Source organism: Oppia nitens, unplaced genomic scaffold, assembly GCF_028296485.1.
Source record: "Oppia nitens isolate AA-2021 unplaced genomic scaffold, nextdenovo-longstitch-racon4-pilon3 scaffold36_pilon_pilon_pilon, whole genome shotgun sequence".
In the NCBI taxonomy this organism is placed as follows: domain Eukaryota; kingdom Metazoa; phylum Arthropoda; class Arachnida; order Sarcoptiformes; family Oppiidae; genus Oppia; species Oppia nitens.
In genome coordinates, this window is record NW_026533217.1 from 381,989 (window position 1) to 404,562 (window position 22,574).

Here is a 22,574-nt window from a genome sequence, read left to right on the forward strand (position 1 = left end):
ATTTATAATTCAGTATCAGTATTATTATTAAAAATAATAATATATTAGCTAGCTAAATAATAATAATAATAATAATAGTGCCCGGTTACAGTTTGAGCAGTTTTCTAGATTAACCCCCCAGTGAAAAAATGTGAACTAACCTGTAGTATATGTTTCGGTATATTTCGGGAACCGTACCGTTTGTTGTCGTCAAACATTTTGCCAAAATTGTATCGCCGTTTGGTTAATAAAACTAATACCTGTCCGTATGATAGGAAAAAATTAAAACCAAATGATAAACATGTTGTCTAACTTGAAGCTGATATATGCCTACAGAGCACAGGGATGTCATCAGGTGCTACAATTGGATGCATACGACCAGCACATACAGCTATGTCCATATAATATCATTACATGCCGTAAATATCATACAAATATTATTACATACAATAATAATAATAATCATAATTGTGTGGACAGTTTGCTGAATGTAAACCATGGGCTCAGAGATGACATACAGACCATTGCCGGCGATAATCAACTAATAAGACAACAACTAATTGATTGTAAAAAAGAAAAACAATTACTTATGAATACAATTCATAGGCTATCGACTAATATGAATAATAATACTAATACTTATAATAATAATAATGATAATACAAATTGTGATTTAATTAAATTAACAAATGATATAAAAGTATGTAATAATTATCTATAATAATAATAATTATTATATCAATAATTAGTATATTAATAATTAGTATATCAATAATAATTATATCCATAATTATTATCATTTATAACAAATTTTTTTATTAAATTTTTTTTATATAGTTAACCGACTATCAGATTATATGTGAAGCCCGACTCCATAGTACGGCTCCGGTAGTCAATAGCCGGTCAACCGTACCTGAGATGACCACTAGGATAGTCCAGTTAGCTGGAGAAGCCTTTTAAAATAATTAACACACAATAAAATATTAAACTATTAGTTTTGAGAAAACTAATATTATTTTATAGTAATAATCTAATAGATAAAATAGTTTAAATTAATAAATTGCCATTCAATAAATGGTCTTTTATCATTAGTACTGTTGCTATCAATGCGCCAATTGTTGCCATCAATGTTATTATATTGACCATGGTCAATAATTTCAATGCCATCCTAAGACCAAATTGTAATTATTATTATTATTATAAAAAATGTTAAAAAACTACTAAAAATTTGTTATTAATATTTTAGTTAAATTTTAAAAATGGCAAACAAATTATGTGTAAAAAAAACAAATATGTTTTTTGTTTAAATTTTACAAAACTAATTAATTATTATAAAAACTAACTAATATTTATAACTAATATATTATAAATTTTATTTTATTGATATGTATATTTTTTTTTATTAAATAATACATAAATATTATTTTATTTATAAGACATTTAGTTTTATGTTTTAAAAATATATTATAGATATATTGAGTTTATTGTATTAAATAGAGTTATAATTTTAAATTTAATAATTTATAATTCAGTATCAGTATTATTATTAAAAATAATAATATATTAGCTAGCTAAATAATAATAATAATAATAATAGTGCCCGGTTACAGTTTGAGCAGTTTTCTAGAGTTAACCCCCCAGTGAAAAAATGTGAACTAACCTGTAGTATATGTTTCGGTATATTTCGGGAACCGGTAGTTGCCGTTTGTTGTCGTCAAACATTTTGCCAAAATTGTATCGCCGTTTGGTTAAGTAAAACTAATACCTGTCCGTATGATAGGAAAAAATTAAAACCAAATGATAAACATGTTGTCTAACTTGAAGCTGATATATGCCTACAGAGCACAGGGATGTCATCAGGTGCTACAATTGGATGCATACGACCAGCACATACAGCTATGTCCATATAATATCATTACATGCCGTAAATATCATACAAATATTATTACATACAATAATAATAATAATCATAATTGTGTGGACAGTTTGCTGAATGTAAACCATGGGCTCAGAGATGACATACAGACCATTGCCGGCGATAATCAACTAATAAGACAACAACTAATTGATTGTAAAAAAGAAAAACAATTACTTATGAATACAATTCATAGGCTATCGACTAATATGAATAATAATACTAATACTTATAATAATAATAATGATAATACAAATTGTGATTTAATTAAATTAACAAATGATATAAAAGTATGTAATAATTATCTATAATAATAATAATTATTATATCAATAATTAGTATATTAATAATTAGTATATCAATAATAATTATATCCATAATTATTATCATTTATAACAAATTTTTTTATTAAATTTTTTTATATAGTTAACCGACTATCAGATTATATGTGAAGCCCGACTCCATAGTACGGCTCCGGTAGTCAATAGCCGGTCAACCGTACCTGAGATGACCACTAGGATAGTCCAGTTAGCTGGAGAAGCCTTTTAAAATAATTAACACACAATAAAATATTAAACTATTAGTTTTGAGAAAACTAATATTATTTTATAGTAATAATCTAATAGATAAAATAGTTTAAATTAATAAATTGCCATTCAATAAATGGTCTTTTATCATTAGTACTGTTGCTATCAATGCGCCAATTGTTGCCATCAATGTTATTATATTGACCATGGTCAATAATTTCAATGCCATCCTAAGACCAAATTGTAATTATTATTATTATTATAAAAATGTAAAAAAAACTACTGAAAGTTGTTATTAATATTTTAGTTGAATTTTAAAAATGGCAAATAAATTATGTGTAAAATAAAACAAATATGTTTTTTGTTTAAATTTTACAAAACTAATTAATTATTATAAAAACTAACTAATATTTATAACTAATATATTATAAATTTTATTTTATTGATATGTATATTTTTTTTTATTAAATAATACATAAATATTATTTTATTTATAAGGCATTTAGTTTTATGTTTTAAAAATATATTATAGATATTGAGTTTATTGTATTAAATAGAGTTATAATTTTTAATTTAATAATTTATAATTCAGTATCAGTATTATTATTAAAAACAAATAATATGTTAGCTAGCTAAATAATAATAATTATACTAATAATGACCGGTTACAGTTTGAGCAGTTTTCTAGAGTTAACCCCCCATTGAAAAAATGTGAACTAACCTGTAGTATATGTTTCGGTATATTTCGGGAACCGGTAGTTGCCGTTTGTTGTCGTCAAACATTTTTCTAAAATTTGTATCACCGATTTGCTGAGCATAACTAATACCTTATCGTATTATATGAAAAAATTAAAACCAAATGGCCTAACACAACCACCCAGGTAATTAATTATTAATAATACAGTGTCATAGCATTGATTTCGATGAATGAGATAATGATTTCGATTTAAGTGACAATGAATTCGATTACGAGATAAACAATTCGATGACTGATATATTGAATTCGATATTTGCATAGAATATACATAGAACTGTAAAACAATGTTAAAGTTTGCATTAAATCTAAAATATAATGTAAACCAATAATATAATACAATAAACATATTAATCGAATTCAATATATCAGTCATCGAATTGTTTATCTCGTAATCGAATTCATTGTCACTTAAATCGAAATCATTATCTCATTCATCGAAATCAATGCTATGACACTGTAATGATAAAAATTAATATTAATTAATATATTTTTTAATTATATTCAATTATACAATAGTTACTAATAATATATGCTAATGATATAAAAGTATGTAATAGTTATCTATAAAAAAAAATAATTATTATATCAAAATAACCGACTATCAAATTATATGTAAGGCCCGACTCCATAGCACCGCACCGGTAGTCAATAGCCGGTCAACCGTACCTGAGATGACCACTAGGATAGTCCAGTTAGATGGAGAAGCCGTGCTAAGTGAACTTAGTTTCAATGATTTATGTCACGCAATCAAACGTGGGGTTGAGTCGGAAATGGACGGTCTATGGCACTGTACAGTCCTATACGCTGATATAGGTAGCCATTCATTTACATACGATGACCAGTTTATTGTGATCATACAATATGGGGGCAAATTAAAGCTAACTGTCCATAAAGTTTACGATGATGTTAGTATTAGTATTATATATAAATTTATATACTGTTATATACTACATAACATTAGCATAGTATCTATTATAATAATTATATAAATATATAGTATATTTTAACTCAATAGTTAACTAATAAAAAAATAAAATAAAATAAAATTTAAGGAAATTTATTCGGTTATACATTATCTATGGAAAAAAGTTTACATAATATACTATATGTAGAAACTAGAATTAAAAACCAAACTAAAATACACCCTATTTTTCGGTTCCGGTTATTATTTAAAATATTTTATAGTGTTTTAGTTTGGTTTATCGGAAATTTAGTCTAACATATATACATATAGTCACATTAGAGTAACTTTCCTGTAGATAATTGGTTCCCAAATAAATTTCTTTAAATTTTTCTTCACCATTAAAATAATAATAATATTTTTTTCTCAATTTTTTTTGTTTTATAAACTATTGATTTCAACAATTAATTAATTAATTATTTTTTTTGCTAAAAAATATTAAGATAAACATCAAAAAGATAGCAAACCTATTGAATAGCGGTAAACTCGGGGCTGAACTGGTCGTTGAACGCCGTGATATGTGCGACCAATACGTAGCGATTGTCAAACAGGTTGTACTTCAAGGGATCAAATCGTCGACCAGTTTAACACAATTAGTCAAATTGATTAGCAAACAGCTGTCCAAACGTGTGTCCGATAACAGTAACACGTGGCACGTGTTTGCTTTCAGAACCTATTTAGCTAATTGCTATTGTATGCCCAAAACGGGTAGTTTTATAACAATAACAATATCTGATTTAACTATTGTTGCATTTTAAGTGTGATATATTATATCATCAAAAAAAATTAACATTTTTTTATTTAAATTTGATTAATTTTTTTTTTAATTTTAATAATGTTAATTTTTTACTAAAATAATTTAATCAATTATAATTAGAAATTTTATTTTTGTTTGAATTATTAATAAATAATATAGATTTTATAACTTAATATTTATAACTTAATAGATAGTATCATAAATTTTTAATAAATAAAATTAATTTGCCAATTAATAAATGTATATTAAATAAATTATTTTTTATTGTTGTATAGTATTACTGTACTGTATAATTACTGTACAATAATTAAAAATAACTATTAATATTTATTAAAAAATAATAAAAAATTATTAGCAATCTAATTTTGTCGCAAAAAAAATAAGTTTATAAAAAATAGTTTATATCTAATATAATATTAAACATTATTTATTTGTAAATTATTATACTGTATCATAAATTGCTATGTAATAAACATTACATTTAGATAATAACCATGGTAAATTATTATATAATAAATAAATTGTTTGCAGCCATATTTATTTTTCATTATTTTAAAAAAAAAACATGTCAAACAGTGAGTTTTTGTTAAATAAATTTCAATTTTGTGAGAAAATACCAAATTATATAAAATATAAGATAAAACTATTTCATTGTAACGGCCAAAGTGTATGGTTTGTGACAAATGATGATCGAGTCTATACATTAGGTTATAACTGGAAAGGTATACTTGGTTTGGGTCACAACAACAACAACAACAACAACAGTGATGTCAATGAACCACAAGTTATACCTGAATTGTGTCAGAAAAATGTTAGCAAATTTTCTATAGGAATTGATTTTGCATTGTGTATGACATCCGATCAACATATATATAGCTGGGGTTCAAATGATTGGAAACAATTGGGTAGACATACCATCAGTGATGATGAATGTAATAAACCAGCAATAATTAACTTGAAATGTATTACTGATATCATGTGCGGTGATTATCATACACTAGCGCTGACCAATGCTGGCACTGTCTATGGATGGGGTGATAACAATGAAGGACAGTGTGGTTGTTGCCGACAACAAACTGATTGTATTGATAGTCCAACACGTATTATATTTCCCGGAAATACTTCAATTAAATCAATTTATTCATACAATTGTTGTTCATTTGCCATAACAACTAATGATGGACTCGTATACAGTTGGGGTCAGAATCGTGATAATCAATTGGGACATAAAAATATCGATAATTATTCTACACCTAAACTAATTGATGGTTTAATAAATATTAAATCAATATCACATAACTATGATTATAATGATATTAAATTAACATATTTTCTAACAAATGATGGTTATGTTTATCAATGCGGTAGTGCTGACGATATAGCATATGATATGCCAATAAAACTTAATGTTTTATCAGTCGATAGTATAAATAATAATTATATTAATATTGGTTATAATTATTATAAAATTATTTATGACAAACAAGATATTGATTTACAAAAATGTTATGCTAAAGATTTTATCGATTTATTTGCTTATAATTTGCATAAAACATATGAAACAATTGATTTAGATTTATATATAAATCAATATTTAAAAATCAATGAAAAATATAACAATTTTTATATGAATTGTTTTAATCAATTAGACATAATAGGAACGGGAGGTTTTGGCAAAGTCTATAAAGTTGATGACAGAGAAACTAATGAATTATTTGCTGTAAAACAAATTACTTTAGAATGTATGTAACAGTTTATACTTTATATATATATATATATATATATATATATATATATATATAATATAATATATAATATATAATATATAATATATAATATATAATATATAATATATAATATATAATATATAATATATAATATATATATATATTAAAAACTTAAATTAAAATTTAATATTAATTATACACTTAATAGATAAGAATACTAAGGATTTTAATATTATAAAAGAAATCAATCAATTGTTAAAACTTCAGTCAAAATTTGTAGTTAAATGTTATTACGCGTGGTTTGAGTCCAATATTTTCTACATTCAAATGGAGTTATCTTCACATAGTCTTAAAAAATTAATTGAAATCAAATCAAATTTATTTCAAAGACAATCAAATGAACCGATGAATTGTATTGAAGTTTACATTACTAGTCATCTGATGTTTGAATTGTGTGAATGCGTTGAATATCTGCATACAAGACAACCACCGGTTATTCATCGCGATCTCAAACCCGCAAATATACTCATTAATGATAAACCAATTGGTAATCGGTTTTTGAAATTATGTGACTTTGGTTTGACAACAGATCACTGGAGAACTGATACCCAATCGGAAAGTCATACATCAAGAATAGGTAGTCAACGATATACATCACCAGAAGCTTATAGCGGACAGTATAATGAAAAACGTGATATCTATAGTTTGGGTATTATTTGCCAGGAATTGTTTGATTTACATTTAAAGTAAGTTATATATATTTATATTTATATATATATATTTTTAATCAATTTTTATATAAATTTATTTTATAAATAGTTCAGATTATGATAATAAAGTTGTATATCTTAAATATTTAACTAAAATATACAATTTGTTGACATCAATGTTGAATCCGGTATATATAAACCGACCCACGTGTTCGGACATTATTGAGATTAGTGACCAATGGTTGATAACAAAGTCATTTGTTATGAAAAATACACCAAATTATCAACAAATTTGTGAAACTATTAGTGACAATGATTTTCTAAAAAATTATTTAGAAATAAAATTTAGGTAAAAAATATTTTTGTTTTTTTCAAATAGTTATTTAATTGTTTTAAAATATGTATTTTTTAAATACTAATTTTCTTACAGCTTAGACGTCAAGAAAGGTTAATTTGGTTAATAAAAATTTTTAAATAAATAAATAAAATTATTATAAAATAATAAAAAAATTTCGTTTCTTATTATTTTAATACTAAACAATTTTTAATTGTATTAATATGAAGATTAATTATTTAATAAGTTTATATATTTAAGCAAAATTTTACGATTTTTAAGAATGAATTGAATCGTGTATTACATTACTAGTCATCTGATGCTTGAATTGTGTGAATGCGTTGAATATCTGCATACAAGACAACCACCGGTTATTCATCGCGATCTCAAACCCGCAAATATACTCATCAATGATAAACCAATTGGTAATCGGTTTTTGAAATTATGTGACTTTGGTTTGACAACAGATCACCGGAGAACTGATACACAATCAGAAAGTCATACATCAAAGTTGGGTACAAATAAATATATGCCATTTGAAGCCTACAGTGAAAATTATAATGAAAAACGTGATATCTATAGCTTAGATATCATCGGTCACTATTAATTATTAATATATTTTATTAAAACTTATTATAATTAAAATTCTAATTATATTATTAATGATAAATAAATATTTTTTTAAAAATTATTTATTTTATATACTTTTATACATAATATATACTTTATTAAATAGTAATATAAAGTATATAAAAGTAATAGATATTAATTAACGATTTATTTTTATTAATATCTATTAATTTATATATTGATAATTTAACTGAAAATTGTATTTATTATTTGGTTATTAAAGGCTAAATAGATATTGCATTATCTATTTATTATACTATTATTTAGTTTAAACTATTTTAATATTTGATAAATAAATATGTTTTTTAGGTTTTTTTAACAGTGAAAACTTTTATATATTATATAATATTTATTTTATTATTTACTTGTAATTCATAATAATAAATACTATTAAAACAAAAACAAACAAAATGTTTATAAAAATTGTAAAAATTTATCATAAATAAAATCATCCGGTATAGACATATGGGTTTGATTAGCAATTGTATATAATTGAACTAGGCCATTTAAATCCAATTGTTTTAGTCCAATCCAATCATCCGTATAGAGTTTAGTCTTATTAAATGTTAGCCAATTTCTAGCCCAACCGTCCCAATAGCCAAACTGCGAGCTAACCGGCGGATAGACTATATTTTCAGCGCCAAATGCTATCAATGCCAGACCGCGACTCAGTTTATTGGACAGGTATTTGTTGGCTACTGTTGCTGGTAGTAGTCGACCGTCCATTTGATTGATTTGATTGTCTATTTGGGCCAACCATGTCAGGGGTTGTCTACTACTTAATGGATCATTCCAATAGCTGGCCACTGGCCATGATTGTTCGGCTAGTTTATTGTAGACAAACAAATCGGACAGTGATCCCCGGGGCGGTAATCGGCGTTTAATAACCGTCCGGTTAGTAGTAGTAGTATCTAAGCTAACAATTTCAAGCATAGTTTGGCACAATTTGGCCAACGGTTTAGCCATCGATAGGGTCATCATTTGTTGGCAATTGTTTAGTATGAATACACCCGAGTGTGGACTACCAAACGTTATCAGGCGATCCAATCGGGGTAGCAATGGATCCAAACACTGACCCCATAGCATACCGCGCCATAGTAGGCCTCCCTGCGAAAACCCTACCAAAACTATACGCCTACTCAGTGTTGTATTCATTAACTGTTGCCATATCTGGGGCTTATGTATCTGTCGGCACAGTTGTCCCGATTGTTGGCTCATCGACCGAAACGATGTCCACTTATAGTCCATTAGACCTGTTTGACTAAAACCCAAGTTAATGACTTTGATATAATTGATTGACTGGTTTTTCAGGTATGTATTCAATCGGTTAACAAAATCGTATGTCTGGCCAATAGTTGCCGTTTCGTCCTTTCCGTGTAGTGTTAGTAATACTGTCGGCAATACATCAACTGTTGATGACATCCCAGACATACTTGACATACATATTGTTATTATTATTATTATTATTATTTTTATAATAAAATATTTTTGTAGTAATAATAGATTTATTAATTTAAACATTATTATTATTATTTTTTTACTGTATAAACAAAATTAAATAAAAATAATATTTAAACAGTTAAATAGTTTTATATTTTTTTTAACGAAATTAAAAATATAATAAAGTTTTACATTTGAATGACCCCATTATAAAATAATAATAACAAAAATGTTTAACATTATACTAAAATAAATAATTTTTTATTTAATAATAATAATTATTATTTTAACAATCGAAAATATTTTTTAATTATATTTTGTATATATATATATTTATTAAATTTAATAATAATAATGATAATAAAAATAATAATGTAACATGTGCATTAAACAATTTTTTTTAACATTTAGTGTATTATTTAATTTTAATACATTAAATAATTAAAGTACAGTATTAAACAAAAATTACTTAATAAATAAAGTTATTGTAAATATAATATTACAAAAAATAAAAATATATTTTTCTAGTATTATATTATTACTATCTTAATCTAAACTGTTTTATAAAAAAAAATTATAAATCTATTTAAAACAATAAACTCAATGTTTATAATATATATATATATTTATATTACTTGTAATAAATGTTAAATAATTAAACAAACAAACAAAAAATAGAAATAATATTTTTTTCATTATCTATTAAATAGGATTTGTTATATTTAAACTATTATTAACAGTATTATATAGTATGAAATACAAAATAAGTGTATAGTTTTTTGTCTAAATTGATTAGACTATTATTTATGTAATAATAACCATGGTGAATTTTTATTAAATAGTATTAAAAGTGTCGATACAGATAGTGTATGCATTTTTTTTGTGGATAGTATTTGGTTAAACAGCTAATCAATGATTAGTTTATAGTAAATATCTAGTAACCAAATACATTATATTTAATAAAAATCACCAAGGACAAAATTGTAGATAATATTAAACTATGAAAATTATTGTAATTGATTATTTTTTTAAAAATTAATTGTAAAAATTAACTAGATAATAGCATCGACATAGTATACTATAATTGACATATCTAGTTAATTTTTTGAAATTACAATAATGTTGAGTTTAACAGTATCTACAATTTCAACCTTGATGCTTTTTATTAAATATAATGTATGGTTTACTAGATATTTACTATAAACAAAATCATTGATTACCATTGTTTAACCCAATACTATCACCAAATGCATACACTATCTATATCTACAGTTTTAATACTCTGTAACAAATTCACCATGGTTATTATTACATAAATTATAGTTATCAATTTAGACAAAAAATTTATACTTATTTTGTATTTTATACTATATAATAATAATAGGGGAGGGTAGCTGTTATGGACATGCGAACAATTGCGAACATAGGGGAGAGAGGGGGTCTAGATTTTTTTAAAAAGTCCGAACGTAATATGTGAACCACACCTATGCTATCTATATCCACACTTTTAATACTGGTTTGTTATAACAATTAAAAAAAAGACATTTTTATTTTGTATTAATATTTATTATTAATGTAATGTATAAAAAAATTATTATTAATAATAATAATAATAAAAATGTCTGCTATTGATAGTTTGTTGACTAAATTTCCATTGTATAAGAATATACCAAATAATTTAAAAAATAATATAAAATTATTTCATTGCGACCGCAATAGTGTATGGTTTGTCGCAAATGATGATCGAGTCTATACATTGGGTAATAACTTGTGGGCTATACTTGGTTTGGGTCACAACAATGATGTCAACAATGAACCACAAGTTATACCTGAATTATGTCAGAAAAATGTCCAAAAATTTATTATAGGATTTGGTTGTGGATTCTGTATAACAAGTGATCAACAAATATATAGCTGGGGTTGGAATGGATTCAAACAATTAGGTAGACATACCATCAGCAGTGATGATCAGTACAACAAACCGGCAATTATTGATGATTTAAGCGACAAATGTATTATTGATATCAAGTGTGGTTTACATTATTCACTGGCTCTGACCAGTGATGGCATTGTCTATGGATGGGGTGATAACAGTGAGGGACAGTCAGGTTGCGGACAACAAACTAATTGCATCGATAGTCCAACACGTATTATATTTCCAACAAATACTGTAATTAAATCAATTTATTGTCATAATTGGTGTTCATTTGCCATAACATCAAATGATGGACTCGTTTACAGTTGGGGTCATAATGAAGACAATCAATTGGGACATCAAAATCATAATAATTATTATACACCTAAACTGATTGATGACTTAATGAATATTAAATCAATAACACATTATTACGATATGAATAATGAATTAATATATTTTCTAACAACTGATGGTTATGTATATCAATGCGGAAAATCATTCAATAATTTATATGATAAACCAAATAAACTAAATGTTATATTAGTCGATGATATACTAAATAATTATATTAGAAATTCTAATAACTATTACGAAATCAAATATTTTCAAGAAACATATAATACTAAAAAATGTTATGCAAAATGTTTTATGGACCTAATTGGCGATAAACTACAAAAAACATATGAAACTATTGATATAAATTCATATATAATTAGTTATCTGAAAATATATGAAAAATATGACAACTATTATTCAAATCAATTCAATCAATTAGCTATTATAGGAACGGGAGGTTTTGGTACTGTTTATAGAGTTGATGATAAAGAAACTAATAAATTGTTTGCTATAAAACAGATTATATTTGAAGGTAATTACCATTTTAATGAAATAAATTATATAAATTTTAATTTATATAAAATTAAAATTTTTTTATTTATTAGATGACAATCGGATAAACAAAATCGCAAAAGAAATTAAACAATTGTTAAAACTTCAGTCAAAATTTGTGATCAAATGTTTTGACGCGTGGTTTGAATCCAATATATTTTACATTCAAATGGAGTTATGTTCACAAAGTCTTGAAAATATTTTAAAAATTAAAGCAAATATATTTCAACGAAAATCAAATGAATCGATGAATTCAATCGAGTATTACATTACGAGTCATCTGATGCTTGAATTGTGTGAATGCGTTGAATATCTGCATACAAGACAACCACCGGTTATTCATCGCGATCTCAAACCGGCAAATATACTCATCAATGATAACCCGATTGATAATCGGTTTTTGAAATTATGTGACATTGGTTTGACTACAGATCACACACAAACTGATACACATTCACAACTGTATACATCACGTATAGGTAGTCAACGATATACAGCACCAGAAGCTTATAGCGGACAGTATAATGAAAAAAGTGATATCTATAGCTTAGGTATTATCGGTCATGAATTGTTTGATATTAACTGGAAGTATGAATATATTTTAATTATTAACTTTTTTTTAAAAAAAAAATATAATTTAACTAAACAAATTTTTAATTTTTTTAAAGTGATTTTGATAAAAATAGAAATGTTGTTTATTATAAGTATTTATTAAAAATAAATACATTATTGACATCAATGTTACAACCGGTATATTCAACTCGACCCACGTGTTCGCACATTATTACCAATAGTGACCAATGGATGATAACAAACACGTATTTAATGAAAAATACGCAAAATTATCAACAAATTGTTAACACTTTAAGTGATCAAGAATTTCTAAAAAATTATTTCCAAATAAAATTTAGGTAAATATTTTTAAATAAAAAAAATAGTTTCATTTAATTATTTATAATATTTTATTTACATTTTTATAGCTCCGATAACAAGAACGATAATTTTCTCGTTAAAATTGTTAATTTTTTTAAAAAATAATAATATTAAATTATAATAAATCATAATAAATTTATTTCATTATAAAAATAATATTTTCATAATGTATTAAATACTATTATTATATGTGTCCATACAATCTCAAAAATATGACTCAAATGCATAGTACAGCTCAGGTAGTCAATATGTAGGTCAACATTGTCTGAATGATGACCAATAGGTTTGTCTACAGTTAGCTGGAGAAGCACTGCTTCAGTGAACTAAGTATTTTCAATGATTCACTTAAAACGTAGGATTTGTGTCCAAAATGGACAGTCTATGACATTGGACTGTCATATATGCAGATATCGCTAGCCATTCAATAGCCTACGATTAACAGTTTATTACATATTAAAACTATTAAATTAAAAAATATTTAACAATATTAAATCACTTAATGTTAATAATTTTTTAACTATTTTTAAATGTGTTTGGATTAGAGTCCAAAAGATGGTAACAATATCCTGGTATTTCCAGATAGTAGTGATTATATAAAACTTGTAATAAATGTTAAATAAAATAATAAAGAAATAATATTTTTATTATCTATAAAATTTACGATTACTATATATATAGTTTAATCTATTGTTATTATAGAGTATGTGATTATTTTGACAGTTTATATTTTTTCCTATATTGATAACTATTAGTAATGTGATAATAACCATGGTTATAATTTGTTATAAAGAAATAAAAAAATTTTATTATGTATTAATATTTATTAATATAATGTATGTAAAAATGGAGAGTTTTTAAAATAAAAAAAGAAAATGTCTGCTATTGATAATTTGTTGAATAAATTTGATTTGTATGAAAAAATACCAAATTATATTAAATATGAAATAAAACTATTTCATTGTGATTACAATAATGTATGGTTTGTGACAAACGATGATCGAGTCTATACATTGGGTTATAACTGTTTTGGTCTACTTGGTTTGGGTCACAACAATGAAATTAATAAACTACAAGTAATACCTGAGTTGTGCGACAAAAATGTCGATAAATTTATTATTGGTGATGTTTTTGCATTATGTATAACAAGTGATCAACAAATATATAGTTGGGGTGAAAATGATTGCAAAGAATTGGGTAGACATACCAGTGATGAGTACAACAAACCAGCAATTATTGAATATTTAATCGACAAAAGTATTATTGATATCAAGTGCGGTTGGAGTCATTCACTGGCGTTGACCAGTGATGGCACTGTCTATGGATGGGGTGATAACAGGTGGGGACAGTGCGGTTGCGATCAACAAACTGATTGCATTGATAGTCCAACACGTATTATATTTCCAACAAATACTGTAATTAAATCAATTTATTGTCATAATTGGTGTTCATTTGCCATAACATCAAATGATGGACTCGTATACAGTTGGGGTCATAATGAAGACAATCAATTGGGACATAAAAATCATAATAATTATTATACACCCGAACTGATTGATGACTTAATGAATATTAAATCAATAACACATTATTACGATATGAATAATGAATTAATATATTTTCTAACAACTGATGGTTATGTATATCAATGCGGAAAATCAATGAATAAATTATATGATAAACCAAATAAACTAAATGTTATATTAGTCGATGATATACTAAATAATTATATTAGAATATCTAATAACTATTACGAAATCAAATATTTTCAAGAAACATATAATACTAAAAAATGTTATACAAAATGTTTTATGGATTTAATTGGCGATAAACTACACAAAACATATGAAACTTGTGATATAAATTCATATATAATTAGTTATCTGAAAATATATGAAAAATATGACAACTATTATTCAAATCAATTCAATCAATTAGCTATAATAGGAACGGGAGGTTTTGGTACTGTTTATAGAGTTGATGATAAAGAAACTAATAAATTGTTTGCTATAAAACAGATTATATTTAAAGGTATCAAACATTAAATTTAAATATATATATAAAAAATAATTTTTTAATAATTTTTATTTAATAGATGACAATCGGATAAACAAAATCGCAAAAGAAATTAAACAATTATTAAAACTTCAGTCAAAATTTGTAATCAAATGTTTTGACGCGTGGTTTGAATCCAATATATTCTACATTCAAATGGAGTTATGTTCACAAAGTCTTGAAAATATTTTAAAAATCAAAGCAAATATATTTCAACGAAAATCAAATGAATCGATGAATTCAATCGAGTATTACATTACTAGTCATCTGATGCTTGAATTGTGTGAATGCGTTGAATATCTGCATACAAGACAACCACCGGTTATTCATTGCGATCTCAAACCCGCAAATATACTCATCAATGATAACCCGATTGATAATCGGTTTTTGAAATTATGTGACATTGGTTTGACATCAGATCATACACCGACTGATACACATTCACAACTGTATACATCACGTATAGGTAGTCAACGATATACAGCACCAGAAGCTTATAGCGGACAGTATAATGAAAAACGTGATATCTATAGCCTGGGTATTATCGGTCAGGAATTGTTTGATATTAACTGGAAGTATGAATATATATTTTAATTATTAACTTTTTTTTAAAAAAAAATATAATTTAACTAAACAAATTTTTAATTTTTTTAAAGTGATTTTGATAAAAATAGAAATGTTGTTTATTATAAGTATTTATTAAAAATAAATACATTATTGACATCAATGTTACAACCGGTATATTCAACTCGACCCACGTGTTCGCACATTATTACCAATAGTGACCAATGGATGATAACAAACACGTTTGTAATGAAAAATACGCAAAATTATCAACAAATTGTTAACACTTTAAGTGATCAAGAATTTCTAAAAAATTATTTCGAAATAAAATTTAGGTAAATATTTTTAAATAAAAAAATAGTTTCATATAATTATTTATAATATTTTATTTACATTTTTATAGCTCCAATAACAAGGATGATAATTTTCTCGTTAAAATAATTAATTTTTTTAAAAAATAATAATTTTAAATAATAAAAAAACATTTTAAACAATTTATTTCAATTTAAAAAAATAATAAAAATAATATTTTCATTATGCATTAAATACTATTATTATATAAGATATAAAATATTTTTTTTACATTAGTAATAGTGTGATAATAATCATGGTTAAAAATTATTTATTAAAAATTAGAAAATTTTGTTAAACATTATTATTTTGTATAAATGTAATGTTTCAACAAAATAATATAGTTGTTAAATTAAAATTATTTTAATTAATAAAATTAAAAAAAAATCTTCAATAGATATTTAGTTGAATAAATTTCCATTGTATGAAAAAATATTAAATAATATAAAATATGTAATAAGATTGTTTTTGAATAAATAATAATATAAATAATTTAATAAATTTTATATATATATATATATATTGTATAATCTTAATGATAATATATTTTTAGTTATACAATAATTTTTTTTATAATAGCTAATAACTAATAAATTATTTTACTATAATATTAATAAATATTATTTTTATAAATATAATTAATAATTTCACCGCAATTTTCCATATAGTAGTTATAATATTGTAATACTTGTAATAAATGTAAAATAATTATCAAAAAAATAATGAAATAATAATGTGATAAATATATTATATAGTTTAAACTATTATTTCTATTACAGAATAAAATACAATTTATTTTATTTCTATATTATTGTGATAAAAAACATGGTTATAATTTGTTGAAAATTATGTTTTAACACATTTATATTTTGTATTAATATTTATTATTATCTAATGTAATGTATGTAATAAAATGGTGAAAGTTATTAAAAACAAATTTATTAATAATAGAAAATGTCTGATATTGATATTTTGTTGTATAAATTTCCATTCAGTGAGAATATACCAAATAATTTAAAATATAAAATAAAACTATTTTATTGTAACGGCAATAATGTATGGTTTGTAACAATTGATGATCAAGTCTATACATTGGGTTATAACTTGAATGGTATACTTGGTTTGGGTCATAACAATGATGTTAATGAACCACAAGTTATACCTGAATTGTGCGACAAAAATGTTGAAAAATTTATAAATGGATATAATTTTGTATTGTGTATAACAAGTGATCAACAAATATATAGCTGGGGTTACAATGGATTCAAACAATTGGGTAGACATACCAGTGATGATGAGTACAACAAACCAGCAATTATTGAATATTTAATCGACAAAAGTATTATTGATATCAAGTGTGGTTTTTATCATTCACTGGCGCTGACCAGTAATGGCACTGTCTATGGATGGGGTTATAACAGATACGGACAGTGCGGTTGTGGACAACAAAATGATTACATTGATAGTCCCAAACGTATTATATTTCCAACAAATACTATAATTAAATCAATTTATTGTTACGATTTGTGTTCATTTGACATAACAAGTAATGATGAACTTGTTTACAGTTGGGGTGAAAATGATTACAATCAATTGGGACATAAAAATAACAAAAAATATTATAAACCTCAACTGATTTATGACTTAAAAAATATAAAATCAATTTCACATTATGATAATAATTATATTGACTTAACGTATTTTCTAACAACTAATGGTTATGTATATCAATGCGGTTTGGCTGATGAAATATCATATGATATGCCAACAAAACTTAATGTACTAACAATTGATAATATAAAACATAATTATATAAACAACGGTTACAACTATTATAAACTTAATTATACGAAACATACAATTGAATTGGAAAAATGTTATGCAAAAGATTTTATTGATTTGATTGCCAATGAATTGAATGAAACCTATGAAACAATTGATTTATATTTATATTTAGAAAAAATAACAACTACTATGATAATTGTTTCAATCAATTAGACATTATAGGAACGGGAGTTTTTCATCTGTATATAAAGTTGATGACAATGAAACTAAAAAATTTTATGCAATAAAACAAATTAAAATAAAAGGTATTCAAAAGTTAATCCAAATATAAATATATTATTAATAAAAATTTTACATTTAATAGATAAAAATCATAAGGATTCATCTTTAGGTGAAATAAATCAATTAATTAAACTGCAGTCAAAATTTGTGGTTAAATTTTATTACGCGTGGTTTGAGACAAATATATTATATATTCAATTGGAATTATGTTCACAAAGTATGAAAAATTTTATTGAAATCAAAGCAAATATATTTAAACGTCAATCAAATGAATCGATGAATTGTGTCGAGTATTACATAACAAGTCATCTGATGCTTGAATTGTGTGAATGCGTTGAATATCTGCATACAAGACAACCACTGGTTATTCATCGCGATCTCAAACCCGCAAATATACTCATCAATGATAAACCAATTCGTAATCGGTTTTTGAAATTATGTGACTTTGGTTTGACAACAGATCACTTGAGAACTGATACACATTCACAACTTCATACATCAAGAATAGGTAGTCAACGATATACAGCACCAGAAGCTTATAGCGGACAGTATAATGAAAAACGTGATATCTATAGCTTAGGTATTATCGGACAGGAATTGTTTGATATTAACTATAAGTATGAATATAATTTAATTATTAACTTATTATTAATATAATTTAATTAAAAAAAATTTATTTTAAAAGTGATTTAGATAAAAATAGAAATGTTGTTTATTATAAATATCTATCAAAAATAAACAAATTGTTAACATCAATGTTACAACCGGTATATTCAACTCGACCCACGTGTTCGCAAATTATTACCAATAGTGACCAATGGATGATAACAATGTCATATGTTATGAAAAATACGCCAAATTATCAACAAATTGTTGACAATTTAAGTGAACATGAATTTCTAAAAAATTATTTAGAAATAAAATTTAGGTAAATATTTTTTTTTAAAGTGTAAAATTTCAATAGTAATGTTTTTTTTTGAAAACTATTTTACAGATTCAATAGAAATACAGATAGTTTTCTGGATTCGATTAAAAATGTTTTTAAATAAAAATATTATTAATAAATTGTAAGTTTAACTCATTATTAATCATAATCACAGAAAAAAAACTTAAAATAAATTTTACATTTATACTATTATATTTTTTTCAATGTAACATTATCTTTATTATTAAAGTTGTGGGAAAAAAGATTTAAATTAAATTAAATAATATATAATTAATAAACTAAATTTTATAATAATTATATTTTTTAATATTTATGATTATTATCTATTATATTTAATATAAATTCAACATGGTTATAAATTATTAGATGAAGTTTGTTAACTGAAAAATGTAATTATTAAACAACAATATTATAATATTAATAAATGTAATTTATTAATAATATATAATTTTTATTTTAAATTTTAGAATATTTTGTAAAACATTTTTTTTAAAAAAATTATTAATAAATAACATTCATATAAGTATTGAACTTAAATTTTGAAGAGAGAGAGAGAGAGAGAGAGAGAGAGAATTTACTAATGAAATAAAATTTTTTAAAAATTGTCTTTAATTGCTGTTAATAAAATTAAATTTATATTAATAATAATTATATCACAATATTTGGATCTTAATATTAACAACAAAAAACTATTTGTAATTTTATATATAATTTTTTGTTTAAACAAAAATTGTCTATAATTTTGATTGACACGCTTTAGGTGTAGTCGATCCCTGTAATTGAAAAAACAAAACAAAAATTATTAATATATTTATTTCAACAACAACAAAATATTTAGAGTATTATTTAGATAATTAAAAACTTGTATAAATATAATATATATACATATATATATATATTCTATAAATATTATAATATATAGTATATAATATATAATAAAATATATATAATATACAGTATATTAATAATAAATATAATCTATATATATATATATAATACTAATTTAATTAATTAAATATTAATTAAAAAATTAAAAAAAAATATTATATATATACTGTATATACTGTGTATATATATACTGTATATACAGTGTATATATATACTGTATACACTGTGTATATATATACTGTATATATATACTGTATATACTATATATGAATATATATATGTATTCAATTACCCGATAAGTTTTGCAAATCAATCCCAATAGATCAGTGGTAGCCTCGTCCTGGATCTGCTGGGTGTGGACACCGTTCAATGTCACCCACGGTATCCAATTGTGTTTCGGCTCCAGACTACGGGTCTGACCCGACATAAAGTACTCGATGGCCAGTCCTTCCAGTGAGTTGGCGCAGTCGGACAGTACCGTAAAGTCAATGTTTAGATCTTTGGCACACTTTATATATATCAATAATTTTTTTATTAATTAAAATATTTTTTTAAATATATATATATATATAAATAAATTATTTATTTTTTTCTAAAAAAATCTACCTGTGCACTTGATTGATAGGGTGTCCGCCAATTAGTTGATTTAAACATACAGTTTGTCAGTCCTAGACTTTTATCCAGATCAAGTTTGATAAATGCGCATGACTATTTTTTATAAAAATTAAAAAATAAAATAAAAATTAATTAACAATTAAAATTTTTGAAAAATAAACAATTTTGTTAATTATTATTTATTATTTTTCATATATTCTAAGTTTAATGTAATTATAAATTAATATTTTTTAAATTAAAATAAAGTAATACTACTAATAATAATTACTATTAATATTATTTCAAATATTTTTTAATTAGTGTTTAAAATCATTTACTGTATTATTATATGGTGTAAAAAATATGTGTAAAATTAGTAAAAAAAATTTTGATATAAATGTTATATTAATAATAATAATAATAAAAGTCTAATATTATTCTATGCTATTCTATAAACTTAAAAAAACTTAAAATATTTATTATTATTTATTTATTTATTAAAAATATTTTTAAATACCTGAATAATATTTCCGAGACATTCCTGACCCTTGTGCTGGCACGTGTAGGTCAACATTGGCTGTGTGGTAGAGTTGCTAACAAATGTCATATCAGCATTGCCAAAGGGTACCAAATTAACGGATATAACCGGTGGTGACTCCGCTTTCAGGGCCTCATAGGTTGGCCATAGTTGTTGGTTAACAAAATCACGGCTATCCGGGCACAGGGATTCAATGTAGGCACCAATTTGTATAGTATTTGCTATAATAATGAATAAATAATTAATTGATAATAAAAATTTAATTTAATTAATAACAAAAATTTAATTTAATTAATAACAAAAATTTAATTTAATTAATAATATAATGGAATTTAAATAATAATAAAAATTTAATTTAATTAATATTATTAATAATAATATACCTGCAAAAATTTCATGGCTATTATAGCTAAATAGCATAAAAATAGTTAAACACTTAACTAATTGAATCATAATGTTGTAAATTTAGTAAAATTATTATTAATTTAAAAAAACTATTATATCTGTATATAAATTAACACAAACAACTTGTATCATATAATACCACAAAAATAACAATTTTAATGACAATTATTTTTAATTAATTTATTACGACTTTATAATCAAAAAAAAAATTATTAGGCATTGTCTTTATACACAATGAAACTTATATTATATCTTATATATTATATACTGTACATATTTTATTATCATATAAAATAAATTTAAAGTTAATTAAAATTTGAAAACCAGTTGTTTAGTTTCTCAGTGTGACAAACAATTGAAGATATAATAATAATAAAAATAATAATAATAATAATAATAATAATAACTATATTGTTAACTATTATATATATATATTTTATATTATATTATCATAGTTGATGTCATATTGCATTATTATTATTATTATTATCATATACGAGATAATAATGTGCCTAAACAAAAATTATCAAGGCTATATCAACATTTTTTTTATATTATCATATATAATATTTTATATATATATATAGATATATACAGTACTACTGTATTATTTTAAAGTAGAAATGAAAAAATTTACAAAATAAAAGTAATAGTGATTATTATTATTATTTTTATTATAAAATAATTCAATGC

At 23.6% G+C, this 22,574-nt stretch overlaps 4 protein-coding genes and 1 long non-coding RNA gene across 9 annotated transcripts; 2 read left to right on the top strand and 3 right to left on the bottom strand.

Annotated features, from left to right (window-relative positions):
- Positions 1-254: 254 nt before the first annotated feature.
- LOC128957084 (uncharacterized) lies at positions 255-3,282 on the bottom strand. Of its 5 annotated transcripts, none has more exons than XR_008484542.1 (7): positions 3,143-3,282; positions 2,579-2,651; positions 2,330-2,436; positions 1,819-2,040; positions 1,640-1,744; positions 826-1,147; positions 255-535 (listed from the first exon to the last, which is right to left on the bottom strand). It is a non-coding gene; the product is annotated as an uncharacterized LOC128957084 (long non-coding RNA). The 5 variants fall into 5 exon arrangements; XR_008484544.1 differs by having other exon boundaries at positions 1,819-1,875; positions 1,933-2,040; positions 2,330-2,651; XR_008484543.1 differs by having other exon boundaries at positions 826-932; positions 1,075-1,147; positions 2,330-2,651.
- Positions 3,283-3,805: 523 nt separating this feature from the next.
- LOC128957104 (uncharacterized) lies at positions 3,806-4,903 on the top strand. Its single transcript, XM_054302819.1, has 3 exons — positions 3,806-4,083; positions 4,583-4,847; positions 4,899-4,903. The coding sequence occupies exons 1-3, from the start codon at positions 3,850-3,852 to the stop codon at positions 4,901-4,903; spliced, it is 504 nt and encodes a 167-aa protein (XP_054158794.1). The 5' UTR covers positions 3,806-3,849.
- A 558-nt stretch (positions 4,904-5,461) lies between these two features.
- Positions 5,462-8,274, top strand: LOC128957105 (uncharacterized). The gene is made up of 4 exons (XM_054302820.1): positions 5,462-6,320; positions 6,546-6,638; positions 6,832-7,369; positions 7,980-8,274. Exons 1-4 carry the CDS (start codon positions 5,462-5,464, stop codon positions 8,272-8,274), a joined length of 1,785 nt encoding a protein of 594 aa, XP_054158795.1.
- Positions 8,275-8,503: 229 nt separating this feature from the next.
- Positions 8,504-9,728, bottom strand: LOC128957106 (palmitoyl-protein thioesterase 1-like). The gene is made up of 2 exons (XM_054302822.1): positions 8,796-9,728; positions 8,504-8,521 (listed from the first exon to the last, which is right to left on the bottom strand). The coding sequence occupies exons 1-2, from the start codon at positions 9,726-9,728 to the stop codon at positions 8,504-8,506; spliced, it is 951 nt and encodes a 316-aa protein (XP_054158797.1).
- A 10,432-nt stretch (positions 9,729-20,160) lies between these two features.
- LOC128957138 (gamma-interferon-inducible lysosomal thiol reductase-like) lies at positions 20,161-21,943 on the bottom strand. The gene is made up of 5 exons (XM_054302856.1): positions 21,860-21,943; positions 21,456-21,697; positions 20,951-21,052; positions 20,637-20,852; positions 20,161-20,229 (listed from the first exon to the last, which is right to left on the bottom strand). The coding sequence occupies exons 1-5, from the start codon at positions 21,927-21,929 to the stop codon at positions 20,191-20,193; spliced, it is 669 nt and encodes a 222-aa protein (XP_054158831.1). The 5' UTR covers positions 21,930-21,943; the 3' UTR covers positions 20,161-20,190.
- Positions 21,944-22,574: the final 631 nt, after the last annotated feature.